The sequence below is a fragment of the Phaseolus vulgaris genome, chromosome 5 (genome assembly GCF_051622355.1).
Source record: "Phaseolus vulgaris cultivar YP4 chromosome 5, ASM5162235v1, whole genome shotgun sequence".
NCBI lineage: Eukaryota > Viridiplantae > Streptophyta > Magnoliopsida > Fabales > Fabaceae > Phaseolus > Phaseolus vulgaris.
The window spans coordinates 36,914,455-36,930,322 of NC_143502.1; the positions used below are offsets into that span (position 1 = coordinate 36,914,455).

The 15,868-nt window shown below is 29.4% G+C and overlaps 1 protein-coding gene across 8 annotated transcripts; it reads left to right on the plus strand.

Moving 5' to 3' along the window:
• Window positions 1–3,207: 3,207 nt before the first annotated feature.
• Window positions 3,208–12,262, plus strand: LOC137835576 (putative axial regulator YABBY 2). 8 transcript variants are annotated; one of them, XM_068644149.2, is made up of 7 exons: window positions 3,208–3,551; window positions 3,732–3,881; window positions 5,725–5,844; window positions 5,988–6,096; window positions 6,999–7,047; window positions 8,104–8,179; window positions 11,831–12,262. In XM_068644149.2, exons 2-7 carry the CDS (start codon window positions 3,810–3,812, stop codon window positions 11,933–11,935), a joined length of 531 nt encoding a protein of 176 aa, XP_068500250.2. In that variant the 5' UTR covers window positions 3,208–3,551; window positions 3,732–3,809; the 3' UTR covers window positions 11,936–12,262. The 8 variants fall into 8 exon arrangements, with proteins under 8 accessions (XP_068500250.2, XP_068500245.2, XP_068500247.2 ...); XM_068644144.2 differs by having other exon boundaries at window positions 3,244–3,551; window positions 5,961–6,096; XM_068644146.2 differs by having other exon boundaries at window positions 3,272–3,551; window positions 5,982–6,096.
• The last annotated feature ends 3,606 nt before the right edge of the window (window positions 12,263–15,868 follow it).

Below are 15,868 nucleotides of genomic sequence, written 5' to 3' on the forward strand. Positions count from 1 at the left end.
AACTAAATGTTGATTGTTTTGCTTCGTTTTCCTATTCTAATTGGTATTTGAAATCTTGTATGAGATTGGTCTTTTGAAGCTGTTTTTTCAAGAGTAGTACGGACAGAGTTTTTTAGTTAGTTTAGTGGTATTTGTTTGAAGTTAACTTTTGTGTACTATGCATAAGGGTTGAACCATCTTGAAGTGGTTTCCATTTATTTATATTTTATTGTTGATAAAAAAAAACATTTTGAATGTTAATAAGAAAATGAATTATATCTTTAAAGTTTTTATGTTTTTTTTCTAACCTTGAATAAAAAAAATATTAAAATCGTATTAAACACTTGCTCGATTGCATTTTTACCCATTTCCTATATCTTTGGAGTTTTGTATGGAAAAAAAAAATAATAAAAGACAAAAGAGTATAGAAATTGAGAACAGTGATACAAGCTCTGAAAGAAATATGCTTGTTTTTCCAAGAGAATAACTTGTTCCTCATAACTACAAAAGGTTTACAAGTGCTTACTCATCTATGCTTAGCTAAAGGCAAAGACACTACTAGAAAGGAAGATCACTAATTTTGCAATTAAAAAAAGTAACCTTTTCTGCCACTTCTTTTGACTTTTTATTATCATATTTAATGCAAACTACTCCTCTAGAAGTTTATCTTTAACCCTTATTCACACCATATCACATACTGAAATTAATTAGAAATTTCAATATACTCTTCCCCAATCTTGTATTTCATAGTCAAGTTTAATCTTGCCATGGTCTCGTGATTTCGTTAAGATCGTCTACCACTCAGTACATATGTTTCAAACATTAATTTTTAGAAAACTTAGAAAAATCTCAAAGAAAATAATGAATTACGCTAAAGTAAAAAAAGAATATAAGAATAAAACATCTTATTTATTTGTTTGAGTAAAGAGATTCGACATTTGACCATCCAGTTGTCGTGATAACATCTCTTATGGAAGGGGGAAAATGCTTCATTCCAGAATCATAGCCTTCAGCGTGTTCTCATCACACCTACAAAAATTGTTCATTAATTCATAGTAATTTATATATTTACACATTGCACTCTACAAATTAAAAGAAAAATGTTAGAACTAATTCCCTTGTAAGTTCTGACACATACATAATAATATCAAATTCATGCTTTGCATCCCTATAGCAAATTTCTATTGCTACATTTGGATCGTCCCAAATGGAGAAAATGTTTGAGATTGCAGATATATATATATATATATATATATATATAGAGAGAGAGAGAGAGAGAGAGAGAGAGAGAGAGAGAGAGAGAGAGAGAGAGAGAGAGAGACTTAACTTGACTCAACAGTTCTAAAATTCTTGCATGACTCAGTATCCTAGGCTTATTGAATAAAATTCTCACAAGTGTTTCTAAAATGTAATCAATTTTAAGTGGATAAATATAAATAGCTCTCATAGACACTTCTGTTGAATAATATTATATATATATATATATATATATATATTTCGAATTAATTAAGCTAACGAACTATAATGATATATTATATCAAAATATGATAAACTGTTATTATTATTATTATTATTATTCTTTTAAGAAAGTATATTTGCTAATCATAATTTTTTAATGACCTGTATAGTTTGACTTCCTTATTTAATATGCTTTTAATTTTAAAAACTTTTAGCCTAACTATTTAATTAATATGTTTGACTTTACCTATGTTTGATGTGATTTAGGGGAAAGCCTCTTATTAGAAAATATTATTAATTGTACAAACAATATTCAAAATAAATCGTAAGAGAAAGGCAAATAGTGCAGCTTACTCGTCCAGCTTCTTGCTCATCAGCTTCTGCTAGAATAGTTCAATAAGAATATATACTTCAAATTAATACAAATAAGGTCTTTGTATGCATTTTCACTAGAAAAATTAAACCTTTTATGTTAGTTTTATAAATGTCTTAAAATTAATATAACAAATTTAAATATCATCATAAATTAAAAATTTTATCGATAAACATTTCTCTTCTGAACGCCTTGGATTTTTCAAATATTGTGTCTGGAATGAAACTGTATAAACATGACCTGACCAAGGTGGGTGGAAATGCAGTGTACGTACACAGAGCAAGCCACATTTCAAAGTTTCAGTTTCATCAAGTCATAGCTTCTTTCCTAAATAACATTTTTTTTCTGTTTAACTAAATTTGATTTAAAAGTCCCTTTTATTTAAAAATGTTCATCAAGTGTTACATTATCTTTGTTATTTAGAAGTTATATTTGTTGATTGAGTTCTCTTATTCTTAATTTTAATTTAAACGATTTTTCATCTCATAGTGATACCTAAAATTTTTGATTTGTATGTATTCGACTAAAAACTGTTTGAAAAATTTAGATTTGTTCAATTTTTTTAAGATCTTTGAGGGAAGCTAGCTATTATGATAGTTTTATGTTAGGAACTTTCCAGTGTTTTATATAGGAATTGAACCACCTTAAACTATATTTATTTTTTTTTTTTTGGATAAAAGAAAAAAAAAATTGATAATTTGTTGTACATTTACGTATGTAAAGAAGTAGAGACAACTTTTTTTGTAAATACCTAAATATGTTTGGATTATTTGTAATGTTTTAAATTTTTTTAGGAAATTATGTTAATATCATAATCTATTTAAACATATCTAGTTTTACATTTATTTATTATTTTTTTTACAGAAAAAACCTGAAGAACTGTGAGGAAAAATATGAATGTCCCACGTGTAAGATGGTCACAGGAAAAAATATGAATATGCACAGTAAAATGTCTATTCACTTTGTGCTAAAAAAAAGATGTGCATTCACTTTGCAAATAGTACAGCGCAATTGAAACCCCGAGGCAGAAGAAAAGCCAATTTACAATCCTTGCTATTTCCACAGTCCTTCGACGTCATTATTATTACTAACCTTTGTTGACTTACTGTGTAATTAACACTCAGAATTTGATTTAGACTTGAAGAAGTTGAGGTAGCAGAGATTGTGAAATCAGAATAGACTTGAAAAAGGTTTATTGAAAAGAAGGGGGAAAAAGTGGTAACAAAAACTAGTGATGAACAATATCAATGTAACCAATAACTAAATAGATTTGATAGAAATAAAAATAGTAAGTAAGGGGTTGAATAAGAAGTAGTAATAGAAAGAAAAAAATGAAGTAAAATTGAGTAGTAAAGTAATAGAAAAGAGAAAAGAGAAAAGAGAAGAGAGTAGTAGATAGGTATTTTGTCTGTGATGATCTGATCTGATAGGATGTTAAACATTCTGAGCATTAATATCTCGCCCCCCTCGTCCGCTACAGAAAGGCAGAGAGGTTAGAGAGAATGGGTGACTCCCACCCACTCATTTTCACAATCATAACACATCCAACCCCGCACACCTTCTTTCCCCACTCTCTGCTTCTCTGTCTTTCACAAACGCGCACATAAAAACACACACACCAAACATTTTCACACTTCCCATAATCCATCTTTTCTTCATAATTCTAAACTGTCACTAATCCCACTCAACTTCACTGGTTTTCCCCGACCAGAATAGTCCCATCCTAACCATTCAGATTTTTGTACACCTCTTCTCTCTCTCTCTCTCTCTCACTCACACAAACACACACTCTCTCTCCGCATTAAAAAAATAATAATAATACCAAAGTTTCTTTTCTTTATTTAACCTTTATGATTCTCTGTCTTATATTCTTCTGGGTCTTCTGTAAATCCTTGATCTAGCTTCTTCGCTTTGTTTTCAGTCAAGGAATTCTCCTCTCTGATCTGCCTATAAATCTACTAAGCAAAAACGAAGGACAGTCACAATTTTTTTTAAAAAAATGTCAATGGACATGATGGCAACCGAACGTGTTTGTTATGTTCACTGCAACTTCTGCAACACCACTCTAGCGGTACAGTTTCTGAATTCTCTCTTTTCTCTCTCTCTCTTTTTCCCTGAATTCTTCTAAGCTTGTTTGTTGTTATTATACCATGTGTTTCACCAGCTAATAATTTGTCGATACCGGTTTTCTGTATCTCTTGAATCGAGATCATGAAAGCAAAGAATTGAAGAAGGGTCACTTCCCCAAGGAGTTGAAATTGAAATCCATCATTGAAGTGAATTTCTTGGCTGGAATGTACTTAGATCAAGAATTAGTTGACTCCCATCTTATATTTTATGGGAAAGTGTAACTGGGTTTTTGTCCATAACCTCTATTTTTTGTGATAAAAAGTTCAGCTTTGGTTCTCGTGAGTAATAGCAGAAGACAATTATTAAACTAGAAACCCAGAAGCTTTCAATAATTGTAAGGCACAGACTGATTTTGAAAGGTGAAAGGCAATTTGTAAGCCTGAATGAGATGTTTTTCAAACAAAACGCATATACCCAAAACAAAATTTGAGGGCTGTGAAAAGGTAGGGCTACTCCCAGGAGTTAGGGTTCTTGGAATATAAGGAGCCCTTTCCCCTCTTTTTTATTCTTTTCATTTAATTTTTCATTAGGATATATATAGCATCGTATGATCTCACTTGCTATATATGTTATGTTGTATAAAAAGTCAACCGTTGTCTTAATTTATCAGTTCTTTTTGTTTCTTGTTTTCTTTGTGAGAAGTACTAAAAGCTCATAAAATGAAATCTATACAAATCTATGTGGTGATTTCTCTTTCCTCAGTCCACTTCGCTTGATTCCTTTTCACTGAGGAGTGATGAGGTTGAAGGTGGTGTATTCTGTTCATCATGATTTGCCAGTGAAGCGTCATTTTTTGATGATCAAGGTTTTTTCACAATTTCAGACTTGTTGCTACCTTTTAAGTACTGAGACAGTGTCCTCTCTTTCTTTCTACAAGAACTTGTGGCGATTATGACGTCCAGACAAATCCATTTACGCACCAGAAAATGCCATGCTCTCTCTCTCTCTCTTTTTTTCCTTTACCTTTCTCTCCTTTCATCATAATATCTCTGTTGAGTTACTCCTTTTGAGAAAGCATTATCTTTCTTTCTTTCTCTACTCCGATCTTGACACTGCACAAGGAGCAGTAAATTTAATCTGCTTCATGATGGTGATCACTTTTCTTTAATCATATCTGTTTGGTAGCAGTAGTGGTTAACGGTGTTTTTGTGTTTTAATTTCATTTTCATGGTTTCCGTTCCAGTCATGTCATTTTCATCTTTCTCTTTCTCTTTCTCTCTTTCCTCCTCGATCACTATGAGCTACAATGTCTATCTTTTTTTATCTTACCTTGCAGTGTCAGCAAAAAAGTGAATGGAGACATTGTGAGAGTGCTAACTTTTAAATTTGCTATGTCAGTTGCTCAGCTTCCTGCTAACATGTAGTATTCAATATGCTAGCTGCACTAACTTGCTCTCGCTCATAATGAAAGAGAAAAGAATCTCTCTCTCTCAACCTCACCAACCAATTTGTTTTCTTATTGCAATGCTGGTGCTTCGAACCACCTTTCCATTGAATGTGATAGCTTCAATTCTCCAATATATATAAATACTTTAACATCGACAAGTGTGAAGCTCTGAAACTATAATTTGGTTATGGCGATGGTCCAAACATTTATGTACGAAACAATTTAAAGCACTCAGAATTCCAATTCATTTTACATACCCTTCTTCAATTCCCTTGTGTTTCTAAGAGAGACACATTAAAATTACATATTCAGCTTACTTAGTTTCTAGATAATGCCTAGTGAAATTGAAAGTGATAATATTTGTTTGCCTTTTGCATTCGAAAATGGGTTTTGGCAGGTTAGTGTTCCATGCAGCAGTTTGCTCACCATAGTTACAGTTAGATGTGGACACTGTGCCAATCTGCTATCAGTTAACATGGGAGCATCACTTCAACCTTTTCCTTCTCAAGAAACTCAGGTACATAGTTCAAAACCCTCCTGATAATCTTTCATTATTTTCATCTTCTTCATTTTGCACTCTTTTTGCTGAGTAACTTCTGGACTTCACATATTTGTGTGTGTGTTTTCTCTTAGCATTTTTCTACCGTTGCTAAGTTACAGAGACAGCACCTAAGTGTTCAAGAAGCATGCAGCAAGGAACTGGGATCATCATCAAAATGCAAATCATTTGAGTCCGACCATGAGCAACCTAGGATTCCTCCCATTCGTCGTGAGTCACACACTCTATTTTTTATCTCATTAATTCTTGTTTAGCTTTAGGCATACATAAATACATAAGTTAATTTGAATGAACAACATGGGTCCTATAGCTAGGCCAGCCTGAAGTTTTCCGTTATACTCTCTCAGAAGGTTTGAGAACACAAAGATTTTGAAACTACGTTATGCCACAACTGGCACAAGTTAATTAATGTAACCAAGCAGAACACTATATGCCATCATTGAGGCCACATTGTTAAGCTCAGTTTTTCATGAGAGTGGGCGTCCATCTTTCTGAGTATCAAGTTTTTTGTGGTACAAAGATACCCAATTTGGCCTATATTTTCTTCATCTCTATTTAAGTGTCCCCAACCAGATGGTGACCTTTCGCAACAAATTGACCCATCCTTAATTGACTGCAATCATGTTGTGCCCTAGCTACATATACATCTCAACACTATGCTTACAAATATGCAAATTCATTGTACATTTTACAGCTACAAAGTTACAACTTTTTAGTTATGTTTATCATAATCACTTAATTAATCAATCAGTTAACACGTGCACAGTATGTGGCTTAAAATATACACACCTTTTCGTGTCAGATTATTGATTTGATTAGTCATAATTAAACTGAGCATAGGTAAGAATTTTCATCTTGTCCTCTCATGATATGATTGATATTCATAGTGGTACTTCATAACTTTTGGGAGAATTGAATTTGTCACTGCAACAGTTTGTCCAACAATGGGGCCAGCTCTTTTAAAAGTTCTTCCTCAACCTGATTTTGATTTTTAGAAGATCTCATTTAGTGTTAACTAATTTAATTGCTAATTTATGGTGAATATATATATAGTTACAGTTTATGCAATCTTTTTGAGTACCATAAACTAAAAAAATTCTTGATCCATACAGCTCCAGAGAAGAGACAGCGTGTTCCTTCTGCTTATAATCGGTTCATTAAGTAAGTGATCTATGAATTTACAATAAATTTCCTTTCATTTACCATCTACTATTTTGTATAATGTATATCCACAATTATATTTAGTGTATAGAAATTTGTTAATGATTAAAATTAAAAATAAAAAACTAGTTGAATATAAGAATTAATCATAATGACGATTCATGATTAAATAATATGATTGTTGGACTGATGGAAAATTGGACGAAATCATAAATACATACATTTGAAATAACTTATAGTATATATATATATATATATATGTATATATATATGTATATATATACATATATATATATACATATATATATGTATATATATATATGTATATATATATATGTATATATATGTATGTATATATATATGTATATATATATATGTATATATATATATATATATATATATGTATATATATATAACATATATTTCCATCATTTTACTTTTCATTTATCTTTAATGATGGTTTACAAATTAAAAAAAAGTTATATATTAAATTAGTTTTTTAACTTCTTAATATTCCCTATTTTCTTTTTCCTTTATGATAAATATGTAAAATATTGGAAATTAGGTAAAATTAAGAACATGTTTAAAAGTAATATTTTTTAAACTTTTTAAAAGATAGGTACTAAAATTTCTTAAAAAATGAACAAATAAAGAAAATGAAGGGAGTAACTTCATTTTAAAAGCAAAAAACATGTTATGGTTTAACAATCAGTGCATGCCATTGTTTTTATAGCTTAATTTTTTTTTAAAAAGGTAACTACTATACATATAACAAGTTATAATTTTAATTAGATCTGTTGAAATATTTTTTCTCAAAAAAGTTGAAAGCATATTAATATACTCCTATTATTTTCTAAAAGTATTTTTTTAGTAAATTATAACTTGAATTTGTTAAATTACTTAAAGATATTTATAATCATATTTTTTTGGAAATATATAAAATATAAGTGATGAACAATCACCATATTTAGGTATATATGTGTGCATTAGATAAGATATTGTGGTTGTTTGTTTGAAAAGATGTGCAATGTATTATATAAATAATTGTGATTGCAGAGAGGAAATACAAAGAATTAAGGCTAGTAATCCAGATATCAGTCACAGGGAAGCTTTTAGCACGGCTGCGAAAAACGTGAGTTGAAGCTTTATCAGTATTTTCCTTTTTCCATTTTTGCATATGCATTCTGGTATATGAATGCATGCAAGTTTTGCATCTCTTGTTTCCCCTCACATGTGATGATTGCACAATAAAAAATGAGTTTGTCGTTTATATTAACATGGTGAACATTGAAATCCAATGCCCTCTCAATTATTGTAGAAACATTACCAATAAAGCCAATGCCTCCTTTCTCTTGGAGGCTACACCTTTATATCAAACTTGGCTGTGCAGTAATGGCATATCATCATCTTCTTCTACGGCTTCATACAATCACTCTTCCTCTTATTTTTCAACAATTAATTCACCAACATGCATGTAGAACTCACAAAATACTTCTCCAAAATCATAAATAAACAAACTGTTTCAAGCTAATATCATGTTTAATCTATAACACAATTTCAGTGTCAGTGTCAGTTCTGCATAAAGTTTGCATAAGCTTAAGTTCATTTTGTTAATAGTTAACTTGAACTTTAAATATAATTTGATTTGTTGTTTCATGACTTGCTGTGTTACGTGATTATTGAATAAAACCACATTTTAGTCTTTATAATAAGATTATAAATCTTAGTTATTTTAAACTCCTATAACATGAAATGTTTACCTTACTCTTTGATTTAACAAAACAAAAACATTTTTTAGTCATGTTTTCGTTTATTTATTTTACTGTCATTTTATTCGCAAAAAAATAACTAAAAGTAAAAGACCTACTATAACTCGAGAGGGAATCAAATAGTACGAAAACTTAAAATATGAAATTGAACTTAAAAATATTAGTTACAATTAATGAGATAAGTTGTTTTTACAGCATTTTTATGCGTTTAGTTCATCAAACTTACTTATTAATATAAGCTTAGTGTTTTGAAGGATGATATGAGTCATAGATGAAAAAAATGGTAAGTGAAAATAACTGAAGCATGAGAAGCAATATAATTATGATTTTGTTTTCTGTCTTTTTGAAGACTCTTGATTCTTCACTCTCTCTGCCTTTTTCCTTCTGTTTCACTGACATGTCTCGTATCCTGGACTTTCCTAATTCAAGTCTACAATGTAGGTGTAGGTATATAGTATGTAATATAAAAGGGTTGTAAAACCAAACCCTTTATCCTTCTTAAACTTGTACCATTTTCTCTTTTAACACCAGTCTTTAAAACTCAGAAATAAAATGGGAAAAGTGATCTGAGATGAGAGGTGTTTTTTCTTTTATCAGTAGAGATGAGAGGTTGATATGTGTGAGAAGTAGGCAATTACCATTTAGATATTCCGATAACTCAAATTTACGAAATTTGTTTGAGACTTTCAATAATTATTTATGTGAGTTACACTAAATTATGAGTGAACACAATAGATTGAATAAATTTTTAATTTTTATAAAAGTTGGTTTTAAATGATTCTGATTTTTTTATCAGTAAAAAAAAATTATTTTAAAAAATTATTTTGAGTCTAATTTAAGTTATAAGATTAGTTTGTAAAGTAGGATTTACACTTATTTATATATTTTGAATTTGTTTTATCTCTCATTTAGGTGTGATATCAAATAATTTATGCATTATGAAAAAAATGATTTTTTTTAGAAAAATATAAATAAAATGGCTTGGGTTATAAGAGAGAAGGATATGAGATGATATTATTGCATGGAGGTATGACTTTGTTGAAATTTTGATTTTCAATGTGTAAAAATAAGTTTTACAACGAAAAGGGCACACATTTTAGACATACAAGATTATGAATCTAAATAGCTTGAAGTTATGAATAGATGGATTATTGTGCTGTCAGTTAATTTTTGGTATGTGAACCACTTGGATTTTAAACTTTTAATTTGTAATATTATAGTCAATAGTTTCAGTTCAAACTTTAACTTTATAAAGGTTAAAGCTAAGATGAGTAACACCAATGATCTTTTCTCATTGATATACATTGATTCTGCAGCTTATTTCTTTTTAATTTTTTTTCATTTGGCCATATATAAGACTTTTATATATGAATTACAGTATCTAGTTAATAAAAAAATTCTTTAAAAGGGGATCCAGTTTAAACTCATTATCATAGTTTCAATTTTGAATTTTTCACATATTTTTTCTATTTACATATATTATATTTTTCATACGATTTAATCTATTATATATTTTTTTTTATCTTATTCATTTTTGTCTCTCTTCCTGTTCCTCCTCTCACTTATTGCACATCCCATGACACAACAGTGTACAAATCATCAATATTTTTAAAATTTGATTAAAATGAATTGATAGCATTTTGTTTCCATTGTCATTATTCTATTATAACTTTTTATTTATCAAAAAGATTTATGACTTTTGTTATTAGTTATTTTTAAGATTTATACACATTTACTAATATTAAAATATTTTATAATTTATAAATAATATAAATTTCACACTTTATAAACTGATGATTTTATGAAATTAAGTTAGAATTCACTTTTGAAATGCGTTTAATACAGGAAAAATGAGACAAGCCAAAAATGAAAAATGTTGAGATCATTATTTTTACAAAACAACAAAGAAACTAATAGTGAACTAGAGATGCAATAAAAATAATGAATTTAATAGTAATGGATGTTCCTAGTTTTTATAGGATACCTACGAACCCTCTAATTGACTTCTGGATATATCAGCATTTTGGTAGGGCTTCTGTAGAGTATATACACACATTCACAAACCTCTATCATCATTTTGCACGGCACAAACACATTATTTCGCATGTCTACTATTAGAAAAACATTTTCTTTATCATATATATATATATATATATATATATATATATATATATAATAGGAAATAGTTTAGTACTCTAACTCATGCATACCTATATCTATATACAACTAAAATACTTGCATAAAATATATAGTTTATACTGATACAGTCAAAAAATCGCAGAATAGAAAATGTAAGACCACACACATTTCCCACCCAAACAGATCTCAGAAGATTCCAAATATTGTAAAGAGAATTTCTTTGAAAGCTGATTTGTATCATATAATTTCTCTTTTGCAATATGAGATCTATAGGTGAAATATAGCAGAATTTATCAAACCTCTTGCTCAAACCAGAACATGTAAATTCAGCAGCATAGGTTTGTGATTCTATTTCAATATTTTATTTTGTATGCACGTATTCTTATGAGTCCAACACTTCCACTCTGATATGCATTAAGAGGCCGTAGTCTGCAACATGCGATTCCATTTTATGCTTTCCTCCAAATATATAACTCCCGAGCATTGAAACAAGCTCTGCACAATATCAATTGGTAGGCCACAAATATAAAGCCGGGTAACAGAAAATGAGAGAGACTTGAACTTGTCATGAAATTGTTGACAGGTTAACAACATGTTTGGTTTCAGTTTTCAATTAATATTAAATGTTACCTCTTTTACAACTTCAAATAAAAAGAACCGTGATTTGAACAATACAATTTCAAAAGCAAAATGTTATTTTTGTTTTCTGTTGTAATGTGTTCATGTTATGAATACTTTTTAAAAATCTTATACCTATATTATAGGGTCTTATTACATACAATAGGGTTTGTTTGAACTGGTATACTAATTGTGGTTTGAAGCACAATAGCTTGATTTGTTTTTCCTTTCTGATATTGTGAATATATATTATGCAGTGGGCACATTTCCCTCACATTCACTTTGGGTTAAAGCTGGATGGCAATAAGCAAGCAAAGTTGGACCAGGGAGATGGTACTCAAAAGTCTAACGGATTTTACTGATTACATATATATAAATGGAAGTTTATTATTATGAGATGTTTTTTTCTGTGCTTGACCTAAATCAGTGAAAAATGAGGTTGATGAAATTTCCCAATCATACAACTGGATGGGAGAGTCTCCAGAAAATTGACCTCAGCCTCTCACCCATGTTTTAATATCATATACTATAACGTTTGTGTTTCCCTTTTCTAGTTGTTATGATATGATTGCTATTCTTGTGATTGCATTAATTACTATGTTGAACTTAGGCACTTAAGTAAACAAACATTGTAAGTTTCATTCTCCTTTTGTTTTGTAATAATCTATATATCTTTCTCTTTTGGGTGATTGAGTCTCTACACATCAAAGGACGATTGCAACATTTTATTCTTTTCATGATAAGCGATCGATGAAACACACCATGTGTCACTCTCTCATCCTCCAAGAGGACCACTTTAACAGTGCTTTTCATCTTTGAGATGTTGCCATTTGACCCTTCTTTCGGAAAATGGTGCTTCATCCAGAGGAACAGTCTTTTATCCACCATGTTATTTCATGAGGGTTTTCTCTCTCTCTCTCTCTTTTCTTAGAGTGTTCTTCATACCTTGGAGTGTTGCGCTGTGGGGCTATCTGAACATTACGATTCTACCACCAAATAGCTGGAATTGTTCATTTTTTTTCTCTTCCTATCTTTGATTGATTCTTTTCTTGTTCTTCCTGGACCGTCTTGTTCAGTTAATGCAGTGCAGCCTTCTGAAAGAAACACCACACAGTGCAGGGTTGCATGCATGTCATACTCTGTCACGTTCTCAGAACATTTTTTTTTAATCTTTTTATGAAAAGGAACTATATAGAAGAGAGTGGTTAACGAAAAAACCCCAGGTTCCCTTGATTAAACCCTAAATTCATAGCATCAACCGAGTTTCATAAGGAGAAAAACCAGCTTCATGCCAACAACACTATTGACTGAAATGAAAAGTTCAAGAGACAATTATTTGATCCCAGAATAGAATCTTATAGAAACTTCTTGATTTTCACCCTAATATACAGAATTATTAATAAACTTTAATTTATGTATAGCTATTTAAGCATATGTTTATTTTATTAAGAAGGGTAAAAACAAGTTGGAGGGCCTAATAAAAAATGCACACAAAAAAATGGCACTCTTTAAAAGAGATCCTCCACAAAGACCATAATCTTTACAGAAAGATTACGAGACAAGTCAATATAGATAGAGTGTATATTTATTTATTTACTTGTATCTCATGTATATGTAGTAAGGAAAATAAAAAAAACTTCAAAATTCTTTGCATATTTATGGTCTCTATCCAACCTATTCTAACCAAAAAAATGCTCAAGATTTTTAAAAATTCATTTCAGTTAAGCTGGATAAGTTTCATCTCATATCAGTCTGCTTATAAAATATTATATTTATTAAAATATTTATAAATATTATATGATAGCATAGAATAATTGTTTAAGCATTTCAATATCAAGTATTATATGTTTGTTTTTTTTATAAAAAAAGTAAAATAAATAAATTGGGACATTTAAGGATGTCCCAATATATATAAAAAAAAATAAGTGAGGTTTTTCTAGGTTGGAATTTTTTTGAAATTAAAATCTTTGGAGCGTCTATACCTTAATTAATATATTTTTTCTCATATTTTTTAATTTTTAGTAAAAAAGGTTTAGCCTTTCTCATTTTTAGTAACTTTATAGACATCCTACTACCTATACACTTGAATATAAACAAAATTAATTATTTTCGAAAAGGTTATTTAATATTTTTGTTTTCATACAAAAAAGATTTTGTTTATCATCGGTTACATTTATTGAAAATGATGTTTAAGGTTAAAGATATATATATATATATATATATATATATATATATATAGAGAGAGAGAGAGAGAGAGAGAGAGAGAGATTATTCGTTATGATTTTATTTTGTTTATCTTATGCCCTGAAAAGTATAAAAGTTCATCATTTTACTGAACATACTTTTATAGAAATGTTAGTAATACACTCTCTAGTTTTATGAATATACTTATTAGTTAAAGTTTAATAGAAAAAAATACAAAATTAAATGAAAAATGAAAAATAAATCCTATTAAAATTGTAATTCTAATCAATTTCAGTCAACAATAGACAAATATGATGAGAAGAGTATGTTTCTAATATTTCTTAATAAGGATAGGTATCAATTTATATAACTTAATACAAATTGCAATAACAAAAAAATATAATAAAGGTTTGGATTGATTTCGGATATTATATTAAAACTAATCCAATATAAACGCAACCAAATTCTCTTATATATTAAAAAATATTAAATAAGTAATTACATAATTATGCATGAACTAGATATTTGTTTTTTATTATGTGTTTTCTTTTTTGGGAAATTGTAAAATTATTTTAACTTATAATTCCGACGTATTTTATGAACTATATTGAGTTTTATTATGTTAGATGACATATCTTTTTATTTTTCATTAATTTTTATGGTTCATTATTTATTTGAAGTCGTGTTTTAATTTGTGCATCACACAGAATTAATATTTATTTTATTTATTTAAAATTTCATACTACATAGATTATATTATATATTTTTTCAATAATAAATAAATAAAATAAAATAAGACATTTTAGAGATGTCACAACTCTTATACAGACACTTCAAATGTATCTTAACCCTTATAAAGATACTTCAAAAGTGTGTAAGTATCCTAAAACTCTTATAGAGACCCTTCAAATGTATCTTAACCCTTATAAAGACACTTCAAAAGTGTGTAACCCTTATTCAAACAAAAGTCATAACTATATTATAATTAACGTTTATAATTATAAAATATTTTAACAATACTGAGTGAATAAAAAAAAATTGTTTAAAAAATGTTATAACCTTTATGAAGTGTGTTGGAGATTCCATCGACCAGAAATTAGAACATTTTATTGTATAAAAATAGGTACAAACTTCACTCCTATGAACCAGTTTTATGAGGTTGAGTTAAGCTTAAAGTTTATTTTGTGATATAAAGAGTTATGAATGTTGTAGATAGGTCGGGGGCAGAATGCACACGGAGTTGGTTGTTCTGAGGAATCCATGGAATGGAAAAATGGTTCAGAAATGTTGACAAGACGTATGTTTAACACAGTGGTCTGAGTGGGATATTGTGTTGTATGTATGCATATATGGTCAAAACGCGCATGCTTTGCTTTGTGCAAAATCCGACTATTTTGTGATGCCCTCAATCACTGTCTCCGAATCATCATACTCATCTCCTTTATTCAAGGGATCATCATCATGCACCACCTTCATTTTCACAAATCTTACTGGCACCAATTCATTCTACATCTACAACTTTCTATAATACATTATTCTTTGCTTTATTAGTTAGGGAGGGTTTATGTGGTAATAAGTTTTAAAGAATTGTAGTTGATTAGTTTGATGAAAAGGGAGGAATTTGATTTGCATGTTAATGTGAAAGTTGGATTTGAATGGTGGTTGAGATGAATGTTAAGATGGGATGAATGAGGAAGAGAGTGGGGAAGAAGAGAGAGATTGTCCGGTGGGATAAGGTTAAAAGGGGAGAATCTGAAACGTCAAATCAAATAGGTTGGTGGGTTAATTGGATGCATGTGTGAGTGTGTGTGGGATGGATCTTGTCTGAAAGAAAGATAGGCATATAGATACATGGGTGACTTGACTTTACCTTGGTTTGCACAAAACAATAAATGAATGTTTCTGACCCAATTCCCACTGTCATTTCACCTATCGCCGTTGCTAATTTCCCACTACCGCCATCTCCAATTTAACTATCATAATCTCACGCTCACATTAAACAAATGGATCATGAAACAAACAATAATAAAGTCGATTATTTGCAAAAATTATGACATTATTTAATATAATTAAAATTGAAATGTTATAAATATTTACCACGGATCTTCATG